We start from the raw sequence: 22,338 nt of genomic DNA, 5'->3' as shown, positions 1-22,338 counted from the left end.
GTGCCTTATTAACTACAACCTTTTGATAATTCCTAGAACATGCTAAGCTCTTTCCTAATTCAGGATCCATGCCTGAATATTCTTAAACAGGCTCTTCACAAGAATAGCCTCTTTTCAAAAAATTATGGGGTTCAGGGAGCCTCCTGGTTGGTGAACACATGAAGATTTGGTAAAGAGTGGCGCCTGTAGAGGGTATGGAAGCTCTGCGCCCTTTTCCCATACCTTGCCCTATACCAGTGGTCGGCAAACTCATTAGTCAACAGAGCCAAATATCAACAGTACAACGACTGAAATTTCTTTTGAGAGCCAAATTTTTTAAACTTAAACTATATAGGTAGGTACATTGTTATTAACTTAATTAGGGTACTCCTAAGGCTTAGGAAGAGCCACACTCAAGGGGCCAAAGAGCCGCATGTGGCTCGCGAGCCGCAGTTTGCTGACCACGGCCCTATACCATCTCTTTCATCTGGCTGTTCCTCAGTTATATTCCTTTATAATAAACCATGATCTGGTGAGAAAAACAACAAATAAAAAACCCCAAGCTCCTTCTCAGTCATTATATCTCAGCCAAAGTAACACTTCCTAAAGGAACATTTCCATCACACTATCTAAAATAGTTGTCCTCTTTTAAATTCTTCCTTATCACAGGACCCTGTTTCTTTCTCTCATTGTATTTTCTAACCTATAATTATTTCATTTACAAGTTACTTCTTTATTGCCTGTCTCTCCAACTACATAGTCTTGCCCCATGAGGGCAGACAGTGTATTTGTTATATCTCACCAAAATCTAACACAATGTCAGTATTTAAGTGTCTGTTAGAGAAAAGAGGGAGAGAAGGGGGAAAAGGATGTTTTCTAAGACTAAAAAAAATTTTAGAATAAAATTTAACTAGCACATCCAAGATTAAGACTTTTATATCTACAATCTTCTAACTTTCCTTACAATACAAGGTGGGCCAGAAAGCAAGTATTTTTATTTTATCATGGACAATTTACTTTTCTACCTAAAAAAGAGCTTTGAAGCCCTAACTGGTTTGGCTCAGTGGATAGAGCGTCGGCCTGCGGATTGAAGGGTCCCGAGTTCCATTCCGGTCAAGGGCATGTACCTTGGTTGCAGGCACATCACCAGTAGGGGGTGTGCAGGAGGCAGCTGATCGATGTTTTTAACTCTGTCCCTCTCCCTTCCTCTCTGTAAAAAAATCAATAAAATATATTAAAAAACAAAAAAAGAGCTTTAAAGACCCTTAAGAGAAATATAAAGGTTTTAAGTAGGAAAGAACATTTAGAAATAAATTTTAAGGGTAACATCAAGCATACATGTACTTCCCTAGTATAGATGGGAGTTAGCAAAACACTGAATATGATTCATGATCGAAGAGTACCAGTTGTACTGGTTAATAATACATATTTTTTTCAATAGATGGAGTAACATGTATGTTGATATATATGCGATTTGATATGTATGCTATTTTGTTGTATTGACAGCAAGCTTCAAAACTTCATATGTCAAATTTGGTGAAGGTGTTAACATCAAAGATATGTTTACAGTTAAAAATGTCAAATTTTGTGCCAAAAAAAGGGCATTTCTGGGAAGTTTTAATTCATTACTTTATTTTGAAGAAAAGTGTTGCGGAAAGTTACCGTATACGTCGGGAAGCTTATAGTGAACATGCTCCATCTCAAGATACTTGTGAACGTGATGATTTCGATGTGAAAGACAAAGAATGTCCAGGTCAACCGAAAAAGTTGGAAGACCAACAATTACAAGCATTATTGGAAGAAGGTGCTTGTCAACCTCAAAAACAACTTGCAGAAAGATTAAATGCTGCTCCAGCAATTTCCGATCATTCAAGCAATGGGAAAGATTTTAAAGGACGGAAAATGGGTGCCACATCAACTGAATGAAAGACAAATGGAAAACTGAAAAGTCATCAGTAAAATGTTGCTTCAGCCCTAACCAGTTTGGCTCAGTGGATAGAGCGTTGGCCTGCGGACTAAAGGGTCCCAGGTTCGATTCCAGTCAAGGGCATGTACCTTGGTTGGGGGCACATCCCCAGTAGGGAGCGTGCAGGAGGCAGCTGAACGATGTTTCTGTCTCATCAATGTTTCTGACTCTCTATCTCTCTCCCTTCCTTTCTGTAAAAAATCAATAAAAAATATTTTTAAAAACTATTGCTTCAACGGCACAAAAGAAAGTCTTTTTTGCATCAAATTGTGACTGAAGATGAAAAGTGGATTTCTTTTGAGAATCCCAAACACACAAAATCAGGGGTTGATCCAGGTCAACTATCAACATCGACTGCAAGACAAAATTGCTTTGGAAAGAAGACAATGCTCTGCGTATGGTGGGATCAGGAAGGTGTGGTGTATTATGAGCTTCTAAAACCAAGTGAAACCGTTAATACTCATCGCTACTGACAACAAATAATCAATTTGAACCACGCTTTGATCGTGAAACGACCAGAATGGGCCAGAAGACACGACAAAGTAATTTTGCTTCATGATAACACACCATCACACACTTCAAAACCAGTTAAAGACACATTAAAAGATCTTGCCTGGGAAGTATTAACCCACCCGCCGTATTCACCAGATCTTGCTCTTTCAGATTACCACTAGTTCCAATTGATGATACACGCACTTTCTGAGCAGCACTTCAAACGTACGAAGAAGTAGAAAATTGGGTCTCTGAATGGTTTGCCTCAAAACAAGAAAAGTTCTATTGGGACAGTATCCACAAATTACCTAAAAGATGGGGGAAATGTGTAGCTAGGGATGGACATTGAATAAAGCACTTTTGATGTTTCTCTTGAAATTATCGTGTTTTCTTTGATTACAAAATCCAAATTATTAATCGGTACACCTGGTAAATGGCATTGAAATTTATACATTAACCTTCCCCTCACTTAGGTGTTAATGAGGATTTAGAATCTTTTTCATTTTGCTACCATATATTGTAGAATAGCCAATATGATTTCACCAAATGTAAGCTGTACTTACCAAGTGCTCTTGCTACTGCCAGAAAAGGAATCTGGTCAATAACTGTGCTCCTTCTAACAGGTCCATTATGAGTGAGCCGAGGTCGTTTCCAAACTACACGATTCACCCCAGACTTGTTCATCACACTAAAAAACAGAGTTCACATAAATACTCTATATAATTAAAACATAACAACTAAGGTGGCTCTATATGTTAAATCACAAATAAAATCAGATTATATTATCACAAAATAACGACTTGTCTGTTTCAGGTACAAAGATGCATAAGCCAGTTGGTCCGACAGTTGTGGGTTTTTGTTAAAAAAAAAAAAAGAAAAGAAAAAAAAAAGATGCATAAGCCAAAGTTCCTGTTCAGAAAGGAAAAAATAAAGTAGGGTAGGTTAAGAAGAGGAGAATCTGAAGATTACTAAAGCAGAATGGACTGGTAGTAATGGGAAGAAAAATGAGTAGCTATCATAAAAAAAAGGGGGGGGTGTGGCAAGATAACTTGATAACTAAAAAAAAAAATGAATGGGAGGAAGAAGAGGATATAAATGAGAGGAATTAAATAGTGATAAAAGAAATTACAAAGAAAAGGTTATATAGTTTTTGAGGGATTTGAGGGTACTCAGAAATTAATTTTTAATATTTTTATTTAAGGAATTAATAGTAAATACCTCAATAGAAATATCTATGTAGTTAGATATTTCTATAATCAGAAGTGTAAGATTAGACTTTGGAAACAGATCTGCAAAAATGTAGATTTCAGAGTTACAGAATAAGAAAAACCATCCTAGAAATTTGGCATAGGAGCAACAGAAATCTGTAATTAGTAACTCTAGGAGTTAGGATACTCTAGGTTGCCTAAAACATGGAAATAAGTCTTGGAACAAAAAATGTTACTGAAAACAATAGAGATGGGAAAATAAACCAATAGAGATGGTCTCTCTACCCTGTGGCTATATTATTGAATTGGGAAGCTGACCCTTAAATCACTTTAACCATAATCTACCTGAATTTTTTAAAAAATAAATAGAAGACAAATGTTCGTCTGGAAGGCTAGAAAAGTTGGGGTGTGGAATGGCAAAGAGTATTTCCAAGAAACAATATTAGGTCCATTTGACAGACACATGCTAATCATAATGATTCATTCCCAAGGCTGTCAAAGACAGATGACTTGTTATTTTTCTCACTAACAAGTACTATAACATTCTGATATATGAGTCTCTTATTAGTTTACTCTTTTGGCTTTGAGTAGCCTGACTCTTATTTCCCTAAACTTGATGAGCACTTAAACTAAACTGGCTTCAAGGTATAGAAAACTGAAGACAGGACAAATAATGGACACCACCTCCAAATAAATGTCACTATGAAATGCCTGGTGTACACCTCAGCAGCAGCCATCTGGTTATCCTCTATGGTTTTTATATCTCTGTTCTAACTTCAAAGGGATAAAAATACTAGCGAGAGAAGAAATAAATGGGGAAAAAGTCCTAAGAGAAGTAAAATAAAGGCATAAACCTTATAAATGAGAAAAGAACAATCTTCCTCTGACCAAAAAGAAAATCAAACAAACAAACCAAAAAAAACACCCATGAAATGCAGAAGGAGAACCTCAATCATCTTTTTAAAGTAGAAAACAAACTCATCTGATAAGGACAAACCAGGAGATTTCAGCAGCTGTATCATGTAACTTCTTGCAATTATGGAAATGTTTACCCTGCACTGCCCAAATACAGTAGTCACAAGCTATGTGTACCCACTGAGCACTGCAAATGTGAAACTGAATTAATTCTATTTAATTTTGATTAATTTATACTTGAATTTAAACAGCCATATGTGGCTAGTGGCTACTATACCAGGCAGCACAAGGAAGGAATGAAGCAAGTACAGAATGATCAAAAAACAATGTCAATGTTAATATAGAAGAGAAATTAAAGAGAGTTGCTAATTTACTATCCCTTTTTAGTTTAATTCACAATTCTAAAAGCAACATTGTTCTAGGTCCTAACAAGAGTAAGAGAGAATATCAAAGGCAGTCATTTTATTATTTTATGCTTTATTCAATGCTGAGCTTCAAAAGCAAATGCGAAGAAAAAAAAACACCTTAAAAAGATAAAAAAAAATTTAAAAAGCAAATCAGAGAATAAAGACTAAATCTATCATTCAAAAAAATCTATGAAACATGAGAATTACAGGAAAAGAGATACCTACATTCTGTCTCCCTAACACCTTAAGCCCTACTGGTCTTTCCTAAACCTGCTCCCTAAAAATAAGACTTAATACTTAAGTAATTACAGTAGCTACCAATTGCTTCCAATATAACTATACTAGCAGCTCTCTTAACACTTAATATTAAAAAATATTATGGTCTCTATATTTCTGAGGAAGAAAAGACAAAATAATGGTACTGATTAAAATGAAGTTTTAAATTTGGAATAAAAAAAACAAAGCAATGTTAGAAGAAATGCTGCTTTTATTGCACTCCTCACCATTACCCTGTACCATCGAAAGACATACACAAAAGAACAGCCTGATATGCAGGGAGCTGACTGACAGCAACAGAAGGCTGGAAAAACAGAGCACTGGCCAGTTGCCTAGGGTGAGACAGAGGGAAAGGAGGAAATGACTTATAATAAAACAGCTCAATTTATGCAAAAAGACACCTGCTCCCAAATAGCAAAGAGCATCTGTCCAATTATCCAGATGGTATTTTAAGAGATAAGACAAAAAAACATAAACTCTAAAAAAAACTTATGACAATCAAAGAAAATGTAATTTAACAGTTCAGATAGCAAGATAAAGAAATAGGCAAGAAAAATGTATTTTAAAAATTAATGAGAAGAGATTAGGCCTACCCATGTTACAAACTATAATAAAGCCTCAATTTAAAAAGTAAGCCTGGCTGGCGTGGCTCAGTGGTTGAGCGTCCACCTATGAACCAGGAGGTCACAGTTCAATTCCCAATCAGGGCACATGCCCAGGTTGCAAGCACGATCCTGCGTGGGGTGTGCAGGAGGTAGCAGATCAATGATTCTCTCTCATCATTGATATTTCTATCTCTATCTCTTTCTCCCTCTGTAAAATTAATAAAATATATATTTTTAAAATTCTTATAACACTTTATTTTTTAAAAAATAGAAAGCCCAGAAAAAAACCCAAATACATACATGAATTCAATTTGCAATTGCAAAGCCCACTTTGCATGACTACCAGCAGTATTATACAAAGTGTCATACAGACTGACCTTCACACTCAAAGGATCAAATATATTATAGCATGAAACCAGGCTCATTTAATTTTGTGGGATACAGAACAGGAAACAGTATGAGAGCAGGCAGCTTTTATCATGTTGTTTTCAGCAATGAGTCTTACAGAAATCCAGGAGCCATTCTGTAGCTTCCCATCCTCAAGTGAGTTTCATGTGCGTCAGGAATCAGTCATATATATATATATATATTAATATATTTTTTTAAAATATATTTTTATTGATTTCAGAGAGGAAGGGAGAGGGAGAGAGAGAAATATCAGTGATGAGAGAGAATCATTGATTGGCTGCCTCCTGCACACCCCACACCAGGGACTGAGCCCGGAACTCGGGCATGTGCCCTGACTGGGAATCGAACCATGACCTCCTGGTTCATAGGTCGAGCTCAACCACTGAGGCACACCAGCCGGGCTATATTTTTTAAATGATTTTTTGAGAGAGAGGAAGGGAGAGGGGGAGAGAGAGAAACACTGAAGTGAGAACAAAACATCGATTGGCTGCCTCCTGCACGCCCCTCATACTCCTCTTTGGCCCAGCAATACCACTTCTAGGAAATGATCCTTCAAATGATACTTGCACTGTACAAAAAGATGCATGTGCAGGAGGCAGTCAATTTTTCGCTTTACTATAGTGTTGTAATAACAAAAAATTAGAAATAAATATTCTTCAACAGACTAAATAAATGATAGTACATCCATACATGGTATAATTTCATATTTGATTGTATAGGAATATCACTCTATTGAACAATAAACGGTAATATTAGTTTCTTGTAGGTGGAAGAGAACTGAGTGGCCTATGGGACAATAGTAGTTGAGAGCCTTCTATAGAACATCATTTTATTCTACCTAAAAAAGTATGTGTATGCATATATACATAAGCAAATCATCATTCAGAAAATTTTTAACATTTAGTATATTTCTATCCTATTCTTATTTCTCAGCGTAGTTGAGATTACACTATATCATTTTATATGCTGCTTATTCTGTTACCTATAGGCATTCTATTATTAAAAATACCTCATATACATGAGAATTCATTAGAATACTCTCTTTACCTTTAATTATGCTTAAAATTTTTCATAATATAATTGATTTTTTAAAATCCTATATAATAAAAGCATAGTATGCAAATTGTCCCCTCGACTGGGCATTTGTCCGAGAGTTTGACCAGGGGGTGGGGCTGGCTGGGGGAAGGGAGGGAGTACCCAGCTGGCAGCCACTAGGGACCCTACCAGTATACAAATTTCGTGCAATGGGTCTCTAGTTTATCTATAAACATTAAATAGCTATATCATATTCATTGTTATTAGTATGTGTTATAATATGCTTAACCATTCTCCAGCTATTGGGCCTTCAAGTTTTTTCCAGCCATTAACAGTCATTAAACATTCCTGCAATCAATAACTCTTCATATATTTTGGTCCACATTTCAGATTTCTTCTTTAGAGTAGATTTCTGAAATTACTGCGTCTATAAACATTTTTTTCTCTCTTTTTAAAAAAATAAACATTTAAAGCTAGTGATAGGTATTATATTCTATACAGTTTTTACCAACTTAAAATCCTTCCCACAGGAGATCCACTTCAACAAAAATATTAAAGAGTACCTCTCCAGTTTTTTAATCTTTGCTAACCCAACAGAAGGAAATAGAGTTTCATTTCAATAATGTTAAACATTTTTTCTCATGTTTACTACTCTTTTGTATTTTTGTTGTTCAAACTTCCTTTCCATTATCCACCTATCTGGGGGCGGGGAGGGTGTTTTTCTTACTGATGTTTTGAACTCCTTATAATTAAGAATGTTAATTATTTTTCTTAGTTTATTATTACTCTGAAAAAGACTTTTGATTTACTAAAAGCAAGAAAGAGAGGCTAGTAATAATATTATAAGGCTTTCGTTATAATTATTATTTAGAAAACATTTAACTTGCCTTAGGCCTTCCATTGTTACAAATAAGTATTGGAATAATTTTTTAGTTTTCTCATGCTATTTATTCCTCATTACTTTAGAATAATCTTACATTTTAGTTTGTATCATAAAAATATCATGTTGAAGTCAATTTCAGTTCATAGTTTATAGACCACACATTGAGACAGTAAGTTAAAATACAGAAAAGAAAATAAGAAGAAAGGTTTGCAGCACATGACTTAGAAATCAAAGAAAAAACTGAAGGTTAATTTTAACAAAATTCTATTCCTGAAATAAGATCAAACTGTTCTATTCTGGAACTCTAAGGGCTGTTCAGTTCAAATTATGAAGGTCATGCTGATCATTATTCATGTAAAAGGTCTTCAATAAATCCTTGCAAAAAATAAAACAATAAAAAATAAATCCTTGCATATGTTGTTACTTGAATTCCACTAAAATATTTCCCTTTGGAGCCATTATCAGAAATAAAAGTCAATTCAAAGTAATGAGATAAATATGAATGCACATGGGTACTTTATCAGGCAAACTAAAAACATATAATACTGAGAAAAATCACTTCATCAAAAGGGAGAAATAGGACAAACTGGTTAGTAAAGCAGAAAAGGATTAAATAGACCAAGAGAGGAAAGACAAAACAGCATAATGATTACCTCCCACCAAGTCCTTCAATTCGTTCTCTTTCCTTGGGAAGTTCTGGCTTATGGTCCTGTGTTACTTCCACAGCTCTGACAAAATCATCCTTTGGGTCATCCTGAATTCCAAGAACCACGCCTGAGTCACCCACGTGAGCTACATACATCTTCATGCCCCGTATGATGACCACACTGGCCGTTGTCCCTGACGTGCTGGGAAGACCCGTCATAGTCTTTGGCCATTCTGCTGTAATACGAAATAAAATATTTTACTCTTCCAGGTAACTTATGTTTTATTCCAATACAGTTTATGTATCATATGCTGAGTTAGCATTATAAAATTTTAATTAGCATTGGGAAAATTTTTTTAAATATATATCTTTATTGATTTCAGAGAGGAAGGGAGAGGGAGAGAGAGATAGAAACATCAAAGATGAGAATGATTGATCGACTGCCTTCTGCACACCCCCTACGAGGGATCAAGCCCACAACCCATGCATGTACCCTTGACAGGAATCGAATCCGTGACTCTTCAGTCCACAGGCTGATACTCTATCCACTGAGCCAAACTGGCTAGGGCAGTATTGGGAAAATTTTTTAAAAAATATTTTGAAAGCTATTAAAGGACTTGAATTAATCGTTTCATCATTACAGAATGGGGCAAAAGTAGGTTTACAGTTGTATTAAGATAATAACACAAGGCCGGAACCGGTTTGGCTCAGTGGATAGAGCGTCGGCCTGCGGACTGAAGGGTCCCAGGTTCGATTCCGGTCAAGGGCATGTACCTGGGTTGCGGGCACATCCCCAGTAGGAGGTGTGCAGGAGGCGGCTGATCGATGTTTCTCTCTCATCGATGTTTCTAACTCTCTATCTCTCTCCCTTCCTCTCTGTGAAAAATCAATAAAATATATATATATATAAAAAAAAAAGATAATAACACAAGAACAAACTGTTTCATATACAACTGTAAAGCTACTTTTGCCCCCGCCCCCTGTATATCCAGGGACAATGCTAACATAGCCCTAACAAGACTTTTATGGAAAAGCTGTAAATCAGTAGACTAACAGAACACAATAGTGAGTACAAAAACAGACCCGTGCATATTTTGAAACTTACAAACAATGGAGAAAGGATAGACATTTAATAACTGGAATTAGGACAAGAGAGAGAGAAAAAAACAACTTTGGGTCCCTGATGCCAAACACAAAAAATCAATTACAGGTACATTAAAGGCCTAACATGAAAAGAAAAACTAAAATGCTTAGAAAATATATAGGAAGGTACAGTCATGATCTTAGGGTAGGGAAGGATTTCCTAAAGACAAAAGAATGGACTAGCCATATAAAAAAAAATTACTTTGAAGTTGTACTACCATCAAATTTAAAAGTTTCTGTGTGTGTGTGTTGGAGGGGGGGGGGGGGAGGGTGGGAAGAGATTACCCGAAGAACTTTGAAGAGTCTTCTAAACCATTCTTGGGTTAGGTAAGTGGGAGTTATATGCATATAAATAGATTTAATAAAAGATCCCTATCTCCCCAAATCTTTTGTTTCCTCTATATCAGTGGTTCTCAACCTTCTGGCCCTTTATTTATTTATTTTTTTTCCTTAATATATATTTTATTGATTTTTTACAGAGAGGAAGGGAAGGGATAAAGAATTAGAAATATCGATGAGAGAAACATCGATCAGCTGCCTCCTGCACACTCCCCACTGGGGATGTGTCTGCAACCAAGGTACATGCCCTTGACCGGAATCGAACCTGGGACCCTTGAGTCCGCAGGCCGACGCTCTATCCACTGAGCCAAACCGGTTTGGGCTTCTGGCCCTTTAAATACAGTTCCTCATGTTGTGACCCAACCATAAAATTATTTTCGTTGCTACTTCATAACTGTAATGTTGCTCCTGTTATGAATCATAATGTTAATATCTGATATGCAGGATGGTCTTAGGCGACCCCTGTGAAAGGGTCGTTAGACCGCAAAAGGGGTCACGACCCACAGGTTGAGAACCTCTGCTCTATATCATTGTGTTTGTCTTCTAGACCTGCCTTAACAAATTACCAAAAATGTATTGTGTCACAGTTCTAGACGGCTAGAAGTCCAAAGTCAAGGTGGTGAGTGGCAGGTCCATTAGCTATATTCTACCTAAAAGCTCTGAGGGAGAATCATTCCTTGCCTCTTCCCCTTCACTGGCAATTCCTGGTATTTACTCTCTTGTAGACTTCTCACTCTAGTCACATGGCTATCTTTTCCTATGTGTCTTCATATCATCTTCCCCTGTGTGTCCCTGGGTCCAAATTTCCTCTTTTTTTTTTTTTTTTAAATCATCACCCGAGGAGGGCATGTTCATTAATTTTTAGAGAGAGGGAGAGAGAGAAACATCAATCAGTTGTCTCTTGTATGCGCCCCAACTGGGAACCAAACCTGCAACCTAGATATTTTGAACCTGTGACCTTTTGGTATATTGTCAGACACTAAAACAAAATGAGCCACACTGGCCAGGGCCAAAGTTCCTCTTTTTATAAGAACACCAGTCATATTGGATTAGGGCCCACCCTAATGACTTTATCTTAACTTTATAGATTATCACTGTAAAGACCCTATTCCTGCGTGAGCTGGTTTGGCTCAGTGGATAGGGCCTCAGCCCAAGGACTGAAGGGTCCCAGGTTCGATTCCAGTAGCCTGTAGGGGTACATGTGGGAGGCAACACAATCGAATTGTCTTTCTCACATCCATGTTTTTCTGTCTCTCCCCCTTCCTTCTACTCTCTAAAAATCAATGGAAAAATATCCTCGAGTGAGAATTAAAAAAACAAACAAAAAAGACTATGTCCAAATAAGGTCCTATTGTGAGGTACTAGGTGTTAGGATTTCAACAAAACATTTTTTGGAGGGACACAATTCAGCTCTTCTTCCTCTGTCCCCCAAATTCAGTTCTTAACAGTCATATCAAATTATTTGTTGTTTCTAAGAGTTATATGGGGTCTTAGGCCAGTGTTTGCCTAAGTGTTTGCATTAGTTGACCAGAAAAGTTTTAACCACAGTTCTAAACTAGTATGCTGACAGCAGACTATCTGCTTACTGTTTTCTTTATTGATGAATTCAGCCCTATCTCACCACTCCATACATGGGCTGTTTGCTTACCATCTTGAATATGAATGAGAGTCCTGATGCCTTCTACCTCTTATTGATTCCATGACTTACATTTTTCTGAGGAGCACTTGCCTGCAACCTACCCTTTGGAACTAGTTTTGTATTACAGGTCTTTGAAAATAACACAAACTGACTCAATCTACATTAAATAGGGAAAAGAACTTGGGAATTTATTGGAAGGACATTAGGTAGTTCACAGGTGTCAAATAGAGAGAAGGATACCTCTGAGGTTCTAGTGATAGAAACTGGTGGACACTCATTGAAAGACTTTAACCTCTGGGATGAATCAAATCCAATAGAAGGTGAATGGGTGCTGGACAAGTGTGCACTATAATATCTATGCCCGATTCCTGGAAGCAGGACTAAGCCGGCAGGTGGACATCCCCCGAGGTGTCCCGGACTGTGAGAGAGTACCCAGACTGCGAAAGGGTGCAGGCTGGGCTGAGAGAATCCCCCCAACCCCCAGTGCATGAATTTCATGCACCGGGCCTCTAATTATAAATAAGGGCTCAAATAAAAGCAACATAGCCTTTTCTTTCATTTGGATTATTTCCTAAGAAAAAAATTCTCAAAAGCTGAATTATTTAGTTAAAGATAATCTTTTTTAAAAATAAATTTTATTGATTTTTACAGAAAGGAAGGGAGATAGAAAGTTAGAAACATTGATGAGAGAGAAACATTGATCAGCTGCCTCCTGCATGCCCTCCCACTGGGGATCGAGCCCACAACCAAGGTACATGACCTTGACCTGAATTGAACCCAGGACTCTTCAGTCCACAGACTGATGCTCTATCCACTGAGTCAAACCGGTTAGGGCTAAAGATAATCTCTTGATGATTGTTAATAACATTTTCAAATTGCTTTCCTAAAGGCTTTTTTATATCTTCACTAGAAGCCCACTGCACAAAGATTCGCGCAATAGGCCTTCCTTCCCCTGGCTGCAGGCACCGGTTTTCCTCTGGCACCCGGAACCCAGGCCTTTGGTCCGGCCGCAGCGAGGCTTGGCTTCTCTGCTGGGGCTGCAGCAGAGAAGCCAAGCCTCTTCAGTTTTCACTCGTGCCTGCGTATGCAAATTAACCACCATCTCTGTGGGGTTAATTTGCATAGTCGCTCTGATTGGCTGGTGAGCGTAGCAGAGTGACACCAATTTGCATGTTTCTCTTTTATTAGTGTAGATACTTACTTTGGCATTAGAATTCTGTAAGAACTCTTAGCATAATGATTAGCAGTATGATATATTGACTGGGTTTGAATCCCAGGCATCTCCACTTATTACCTGTGTGATTTTGGGTAAAACTTTTGTGCCAGAGTATCCTCCTCTCTAAAATAGAGATAATGATAGTACCTACCTCCTGAGAGTTAAATTACTGTATGTTAATTGGTACATAAGTATCCCAAGTTTTAAATTTATCATGTTCTCTATTTAGAATAGTTTTACTTCATTCAAAAATGTTATATTTTTGTTATAAAATGTATTAGGCCCTAGCCAGTTTGGCTCAGTGGATTGAGCATCGGCCTGCAGACTGAAGGGTTCTGGGTTCGATTCCTGGTCAAGGGCTCGATCCCAGGTTGTGGGCTCAATCCCCAGTGGGGGGGTGTGCAGAAGGCAGCCAATCAATGATTCTCTCTCTCATTGATGTTTCTACCTCTCTCCCCCTCTCCTTTCCTCTCTGAAATCAATAAACATAAATTTTTTTAAAAATGTATTAGTCTTTGTTTTAATGACATGTATATTTTCTTACTATACTTTTCTTAAGTTAGAGTTCATATACTGATACTATCTTTTTAATATGCTCCTAGTTTTGTCATTTTTAAATAATTTAAGATTCAAATGTAAAGTAGGAAACAAGGAAGACTAATTAAGTATGTCAAATTTTAAAGAAGTCAATTACTTTATAACTAATATACTGCAGTTCCCATAAGAACTTCAACAGGGTTTTTTTTTTTTTTTAATTTTGCAAGGTGCTTCAAAAGTTTATCTGGAAAAATACTTAAGATAATATTGAAATAATTGAGGCATACTTAAAATCGCTATTTAAGTACCATAAATAGATGAGTAGGATGAATCCAGAAATAGATCTGAGGCAAATGTAGCAAATGATAAAGGTGACATTTCAAATGAATAGGGAACACATTCAGTATTTTTAGATCTTTGAAGCATATCTCTTTGTACATAATGCTTTTGACCAAAATGTGGTTTAAATAATGTTCATATTGTGTCTTTGAATATCTTTTTATTTTTAGCTCTTTTTCTTTTATCCTTTCCATTTTGTTTTCGGTACTTTTTGCAAACAGCTGAAGTACTTGCATACTGTAGGTATTTGTTTTCTAAATGTGCTTAACCCCCCTTTACGGGAGATTACCTCACTTACCTCACTTACCTTTATTGTGATAATAGATTTTTTATTTTAAATTCTTAACTGCAGAAAAAAGAATCTATACTAGCTTATTTACTAATAAAAGGAACATGTTTTAGCCCTGCTGGTGTGGCTCCGAGGTTGAGCATCAACCCATGAACCAAAAAGTCCCTGGTTCGATTCCGTTATGGCACATGACTGGGTTGCGGGTTCGATCCCTGGTGTGGGGTGTGCAAGAGGCAGCTGATGACTGATGTGTCTCTCTCATCGATGTTTCTACCTCTCTATCCCTTTCCCTCCCTCACTCTCTCTCTAAAATCAACAAAAATGTGTTGTTGTTTTTTAAATTTTAGCAAAAGCTATACTTAACCCATAAAATAATTGAAGCTAGGCTGAGCTTCTCAGAATGATGTCTATAACCAAACTATAGAACTGGATGGGCTAGGGAACTGTCTGCTATGATCTATGACTACAAAATTGATGCCTTATTTTCTTTTAACTTAAACAAACTGTGAAACATAACATAGCACACATATTGAAAAGGCCATAAAACATAAGTATACACTTTAATGAATAATTATAAAATGAACAGCATCTGGTTAAGACAAAATGCTAATTTGAAAGTATATATGCACCCCCATGTTCACTGCAGCATTATTTACAATAGCCAAGATATGGAAGCAACCCAACTCCCCATCAATAGACAAGTGAATTAAAAAGTTGGTGTATAAATATACAATGGAATACTACAAAGAATGAAGTCTTAGTTTGTGACAGCATGGATGAACCTAGAAGGTATTATGCTCAATGAAATAAGTCAGTCAGAGAAAGGCAAATACCATATGATTTCACTGATATGTGAAATCTAAAGAACAAAATAAATGAACAAAAAAAATTGAGAGTCAGACACAGAGAACAGACTGATGGTTGCCAGAGGAGAGGCAGGATTGGGATGCTGGGAGAAAAAGGTGAAGGGATTCAGAAGTACCAATTGGTAGTCATAAAATAGTCATGGGGATATAAAGTACAGCATAAGGAATATAGTCAATAATCTAATCTAATAAAAGAGAAACATGCAAATTGACTGCACCTCCGCTACGCCCAAGCCATGCCCACCAGCCAATCAGAGTGACTATATGCAAACTGACCCAACCAAGATGGCAGCCAACAGCCACGGAGCTGGAGCAAGCAGGAGACTTGGTTGCCTTGGCAATGGAGTAAGCCAAGCTTCCTACCTGCCCTGGCTGGCTGTGGCCTCCGCTCAAGGCAACAAAGTTTCAATTATAGAAGATATATAAATCCCAGATACCTGCTTCCTGCCAGCCTCCACTGGGAGCTTGGGTGGCTGAGGGTCGTGGCAGTCTGCAAACAGCCATCAGCCCCTCATCCAGGATGGCCACACCCTCATGGGGTGAGGGTTTCCACTGGGGGGCTTGGCCAGCCTGCAAACAGCCATCAGCCCCTCACCCAGGCTGGCCAGGAACTCCAGCGGGGACCCCCACCCTGAAGGGGGTGTGGCCAGTCTAAAAACAGCCCTCAGCCTCTCACCCAGGCTGGCTAGGCACCCCAGCGGGACCCCCACCCTAATCCGGACACCCGTCAGGGCAAACCAGCCGGCCCCCACCCATGCACCAGGCCTCTATCCTATATAATAAAAGGGTAATATGCAAATTGACCCTAATAGCAGAACAACTAGGAATAACTGGTCATTATGACACACACTGAACACCAGGGGGCAGACGCTCAATGCAGGAGCTGCCCCCTGGTGGTCGGGGCGCTCCCACAGGGGAAGCTCTGCTCAGCCACAAGCCAGGCTGACGGCTGCCAGTACAGCGGTGGTGGTGGGAGCCTCTCCTGCCTCCTCAGCAGTGCTAAGGATGTCCGGCTGCAGCTTAGGCCTGCTCCCCGCTGGCAAGTGGACATCCCCTGAGGGCTCCTGGGCTGCCAGAGGGATGTCTGACTGCCAGCTTAGGTCCAATCCCCTGGGCGGGGGGGGGCCTAGCCAGCAGGTGGTCATCCCCCGAGGAGTCCCAGACTGCGAGAGGGCACAGGCTGGGCTGAGGGACGCCCCCGAGTGCACAAATTTTTGTGCACCGGGCCTCTAGTACTGTAATAACTAGGTATGGTGCCAGGTTGCAAGGAGGGGGCCATTTTGTAAAGCATATGATTGTCGAACCACTATGCTGTACACCTGAAAATAATACAAAATAATATTGAATGTCAACTGTAACTAAAAAATAAATGGAAAAAAAAACTTTTCTGATGAAGCCAGCAATATTACCATGTATGACATTTTGCTATTGTATAAAATGCACGAATATTTAAAAGATCTGCATAATTCAGAGACCCAATATTTTCCAATTGACTAATACATCATGTCACACAGGTAAATTTCATTTTGAATCTTACAAGAGAAAACAATGGATTTTAATGTAAAATGACAAAAAGTTCATTCATAAGGTTTCAGATTCCATTTTGACTAACCTTAAGAAACTAGTATAGAATACCCATAATTATCTAAAAAAAAATGAATAAACTATTTCTCCTTTCCCTAATATATTTGTGTAGTAGAGGCCCGGTGCACGAAATTTGTGCAGGGGGGGGGGGGGACCCCTTAGCCCAGCCTGCACTCTCTCCAATCTGGGACCCCTGGAGGGATGTCCGACTGCCTAAACGGGCAGTTGGACATCTCTCTCACAATCCAGGACTGCTGGCTCCCAACCGCTTATCTGCCTGCCAGCCTGTTCACCCCCAACCACTCCCCTGCCAGCCTTATTGATGACTAACTGCTCTCCTGCTGGCCCGATTGCCCCTAACTGCCCTCCCCTGCCAGCCTGGTCACCCCTAACTGTCCTCCCTTGCAGACCTGGTCACCCCTAACTATCCTCCCCTGCAGGCCTGGTCGCCTCTAACTGCCCTCCCCTGCTGGCACAGTCACCCCTAACTGCCCTCCCTTGTCAGCCTGGTCGCCCCCAACTGCCCTCCCCTGCAGGCCTAATATTACCACATATGACATTTTGCTATTGTATAAAATGCACAAATATTTAGAAGATCTGCATAATTGCCTCTAACTGACCTCCCCTACTGGCCCGGTCACCCCTAACTGCTCTCCCCTGCAGGCCTGGTTGCCCCTAACTGCTCTCCCCTGCCAGTCTGGTCCCCCTCCAACTGCCCTCCCCTGAAGGCCTGGTCGCCCCCAACTGCCCTCCCCGCAGGTCTGGTCCCTGTAACTGCCCTCCCCTGCAGGCCTGGTCCCCACAACTGCCTTCCCCTGCAGGCCTGGTCCCCCCACAACTGCCCTCCCCTGCAGGCCTGGTTGCCCCCAACTGCCCTCCCCTGCAGGCCTGGTTCCCCCCAATTTCCTTCTGCTGCAGGCCTGGTTCCCCCCAACTTCTCTCCCCTGCAGGCCTGGGTCCCCCCAACTTCCCTCCCCTGCAGTCCTGGTTCCCCCAAACTGCCCTCGTACCCCCAACTGCCCTCCCTTTCAGGACTGGTCCCTCCCAACTGCCCTCCCCTGGCAGCCAGTTTGTGTCCACATGGGGGCGGCCATCTTTGACCACATGGGGGTGGCCATCTTGTGTGTTGGAGTGATGGTCAATTTGCATATTACTGCATTATTATATAGGATGAGGCTTCCTTTTCCTTTTTTAAAAAGAAATATATATTTTTTATTTCAGAGAGGAAGAGAGAGGGAAAGAGAAACATAATGAGGGAGAATTATTGATCGACTGCCTCCTGCACACCCACTACTGGGGATCAAGCCCGCAGCCCAGGCACGTGCCCTTGACTGGAATCGAATCTGGGACCCTTCAGTCCGTAGGCCGATGCTCTATCCACTGAGCCAAACCAGCTAGGGAAGGCTCCCTTTTTTTATATGCTTCAACTAGATAAGATAGTACAACAGACTGAATGCAGAAGTGGATATGAGAATATTTCAATATTTTTTGGGGGGGAAGGGTGATGATTCACTTAAAAATATATTAAGTTTATTTTTGTACTAGAGTAATAATTTTTTTAATTTCTCAATTTGAATTTCTCATATACTGTAGTAAATATGATCAATGTAGGCCACATAAAAGCTCTCTGGGATTCTCAGAGCAAAAGTTTGCCACAACATTCAGTGAAATAAGTCAGTCAGAGAAAGACAAATAACAAATTAAATAAACAAACAAAACTGAAACAGAGTCAGACATAGAGAACAGAATTATGGTTGCCAGAGGGGAGGGGAGTTGGGAGGCTGGGTGAAAAAGGTGAAGGAATTCAGAAGTACAAATTGTTATTACAAAATAGTCATGGGACTGTAAAGTACAGCATAGGGAATATAGTCAATAATCTATCTATATAAAAATCTAATCTGCAAAGTGTCCCCGTGGGAGTTCAACTGGGAGACCAGGAGTTCTATCATTCGCTATGACATGCACTGATCACCAGGGGGCAGCGTGGAACGAAGGGAGGCCCCAGCTGGCAGCCAGAGGCCCCGATGGGCCCTGATCGCCAGCCAGGCCTAGGGACCTTACCCATGCACAGATTTCATGCACCGGCCCTCTAGTACTGTAATCACAAGGTATAGTGCCAGGTTGGAAGGGGGGACGACTTTGTAAGGTATATGAGAACCATTGCTATAGCCCAATGGGTATTATAATAGTAGAAATAAAGGATGGATGTTTAATTTTAAAAGAAACATAACTTTTCACAGAAGAAAGCATACTGACTTAGAGACTGAAGAGTATATTTTTCAGTTTTTTGGGGAAGAGGGAGGGAATTCAATAAAATGGAATATTTCACTGTACCCTGTGATAAAAGAGAAGTAGACTGTGATAAAAATGTGTACAAGAGATAAAACTGAATAGGGAGGGAGCCTGAAGTTGGATTGGAAAGGGCTTGGCCTGTACATTATAAAATGTAGTTTATTCTATAGAAAATGAGGACCCACCCATGAATTTGAGACTTAAGCACTTTTTTTCCCCAACCTGCATCTCCTGTGTGAAAACTTCCATAATACTCAGCATATTCTTTTTTTATTCAAGTTTTGGGGGTGGAGTACAAGGTTTAGCTGTGGCATGAAGCAAGCATTTATCTGGTACATAAGGCTCTGAAAGCTTGATTCAAAAGTAAATGTACATCAATAAACATTCACATTCAACAGCATGGTCCCTGCTTTATTAAAAAATGTTCAAGTAACTGGGTTTATACTTTATCCTTTCAGTTCAAACATATGGCAAATTCATGCTGCTTCAAGTGTACTGCTATATAAACAGGACTCAAATAATTCTTTGTGTTTAATCTTCCGCTATCTTGTCTCGCTGTCCACTCCTGGTAGCACTGCAGACAACATAATGACATATTTCTGGAATATACTGCAGTGCTTTTAGCACTGCTCTGCCTACACAAAAACAAAACAAATCCATAATAGGGGCCTCTGGGATTCGAAGGGAAACGCCTCCAACAGGCGGACTGGTTGTTCTATGAGTCAATCAAATTATTCTTGGCAGAAAGCCAGGTAAATAGGAAACAGACTCAAAGAAGCTAATCTACAATTCTATGACTATACCTTTTTAAAATGTTCTGTATTTGACCAATCTTTACACTCTTCACTATGTCTCTGCCCTCTGCTAAAGATAAATTATGCTACCAAAAACAAGAGGATTTTTAAAATGACGTATTGTCTCTAAAAAAGATTCACGCCATTCATTCACAGCAATGTTAAAGCAACTATAACTCTGCATGATATAATACGTTGGGTACAGAGACACTGACTGCTGTAGAAAACATTTAACGCTTAGTTAAAACTACAATAGATCGAATTTTTAGATATTAAGGTCTCTATTTCCTTTTAGCACAAGGGTAAATCCTCCTTATCTCTTGCTACTTTGACAAGCTATTACAACTTATCAGGACTTTTCAGTCGGAACTGAGGAGAACTACCTGGCAGCATACAACTAGCACCGGTAAGGCCAACTACCCACAAAACGTGTACTGAACTTTTTCAAAGCCCTGGCAGGATTTAACGTGGGAACAGTTTAATATGTAACAATGCACCCCGCGCTTTTGTTTTTTTCATAAGCAGTCCACGCATCGAGATCCTACAAGCAAAACCGAATTCCTTTCGAGAGACTGGATGATTACATCTTCGCCTTCCTAAAATAGCCAACAGTTTACTCCAACCACCCGCGACCTGGGGTCAATCTGGAGAACCGACACCATGAGCGGCGGCAACCGATAGGGACAAGTCCTTCATAAGCAAAGTAATGACAGACTCGAAAGGGGTGCCCTAGTTTTTGCCATCTCCCGCTCCCATCGCATGGCCCAGAGAGCAGCCCATCTTCAGTTGATCTTTTGGCCAAAAGCTGGCGTCAGGTTTCCAACACGTTTTCGCCGGCTGCCACCTAAAGCGAAGCCGAGGAGGGAGAGGGGGACGGCTTGCCAAGGATCCGCAGAGGGTGGAAACCGGGCGAGGAGCGGTTGCGGGGAGACGGCAATCCCTTCCCAAGGCCACTCTGTTTGCCCGGACTTCCACCCCGGAAAGTGCTATCAGACCAAGAGCCTTCATGTCCACCCATGTGCACTTTGCTCGGGGCCCGCGCGGGGCCGGGGCCCTAAAAGCCCCCAACCGCCTGCAGAAAAGGCGGGCGCCCACACAAGCCAGGGAACTTACCCAGTTTCTTCCACATGGCGAGGTGACAGGCGAGGAAGCCCTTGCGGATGGCAGCGCAAACCTTCGCGGGCTCGGACGAGGTGAACCCCTTCTGCTTCTTGATGAAACCCCATAAGTGCTCCCGGGCAAACTGTGCCGCCTCCCGCCCGCCGTGCCCATCGCACACGGCAAAAAACGCCACCGAGGAGCGGCGGCGGCAGCCGCGACCGGGAGCCGGCGAGGCCCCCGCGTCCGGGGCAGGGTCGCCAGCTTCTCGGGCCCCCACCGCTGGGCCTTTCGCCGAGACCTCGCCGCCCGGAAGAGCCGGCGGTGACGGCTGCGAGAACGACCGCCGAGGCGAGCGCTTTTCTTCAGGGGTCGGCTCGGGCTCCACCACGATCTGAGTAACGTCCTCCATGTACTTCCTCCCGCCCTGGTCGGAGAAGACGCTCACTCCCAGCGAGTACAGCCCCGCCATGGCCGGCCGGCCGGGGTCCCGCCGATACCGCGCAGTCCGCCGAATCCGGCGGCGGGAGAAGCCCTCCGCGGTCACCGGCCAACTATTGTTTACCTTCGACGCCGCCGAAAGGGGGAGGGGGCGGTCCCGGCGCGGGAGCGGGGGCGCGCGCTGTCGGGACTTGTCCGCGAGCGCTGGGCCGACAGGAGCCGAGGCGCTGCGCCTGCGCAGTGCGCCTCCTCCGCCCGCCCGCGCCCACCACACAAATCGGACGTTCTCCCCGGCTGTCGTCACTCGGCTCTCAGGGCCCGGCCAATCCGGGCTCGAGTTGGAGCGAACCCGGCCTCCGCCCCCAGCCCTTGCTCCGCCCTTCAACGGCCGCGCTCCCCATTCCCAGCGCGGGCGCGGGGTTACGCACTAGGCGCTTCGTTTACCCCTGGCAGTGGGCGCCTCCGCCCTCCCAACTTATCCGCGAAAGCCGGGCGCTTGGGCAGTTTGGTCTGTCACCTTGTTGCCCTGTCCCCGGGATCGTAGTGCACCCTACTGACCTTGGCGTTCCGCCGCTCGCCTGGCGGGGGAAAGCCGTGTAGGCTCGGGTCTCCCACGAATCTAGGGGGAAAGCCCTTCCAGTCCTTGAAGTGAAATGGCGGGAAACCCCACTTGGTTAGATCGTTTGCGTACAGGCTGGGAAACGTGTGTCATTCTTGCCCGGGCCGGTGTGACTCAGTAGGTTAGGCGTCTCCCGGGCGCCAGGAGGTTGCGGGTTCCATTCTGGTCAAAGGCTTGTGCCCGGGTTGCTGCCCCGGTGGGGGCGTGCAGGGGGCAGCCCATGATGTTGCGCTTTTACATCTACGTTTTTCTACCCCTGCCCCCCCACTAAAAATCAACTGTTCCTTTTTTTAAAGTTTTTCTTAAACTTGATTTGGGTGGT

The 22,338-nt window shown here is 41.5% G+C and overlaps 1 protein-coding gene across 1 annotated transcript in view; it reads right to left on the bottom strand.

The window, feature by feature from the left end:
- PPM1D (protein phosphatase, Mg2+/Mn2+ dependent 1D) overlaps positions 1–21,925 on the bottom strand; it is a 34,700-nt gene extending 12,775 nt beyond the window's left edge. Inside the window, exons 1-3 of the mRNA XM_081108784.1 lie at positions 20,972–21,925; positions 8,828–9,056; positions 3,001–3,125 (exon numbers count right to left, since the gene is read on the bottom strand). Of these exons, the coding sequence (XP_080964910.1) occupies positions 3,001–3,125; positions 8,828–9,056; positions 20,972–21,428 (811 nt within the window). The 5' untranslated portion in view covers positions 21,429–21,925. The remainder of the gene's footprint in view (positions 1–3,000; positions 3,126–8,827; positions 9,057–20,971) is intronic.
- Between the last annotated feature and the right edge of the window lie 413 nt (positions 21,926–22,338).

Source organism: Myotis nattereri (assembly GCF_964212035.1).
Source record: "Myotis nattereri genome assembly, chromosome: 16".
Lineage (NCBI taxonomy): Eukaryota > Metazoa > Chordata > Mammalia > Chiroptera > Vespertilionidae > Myotis > Myotis nattereri.
This window is presented reverse-complemented; position numbering and strand designations above follow the sequence as displayed.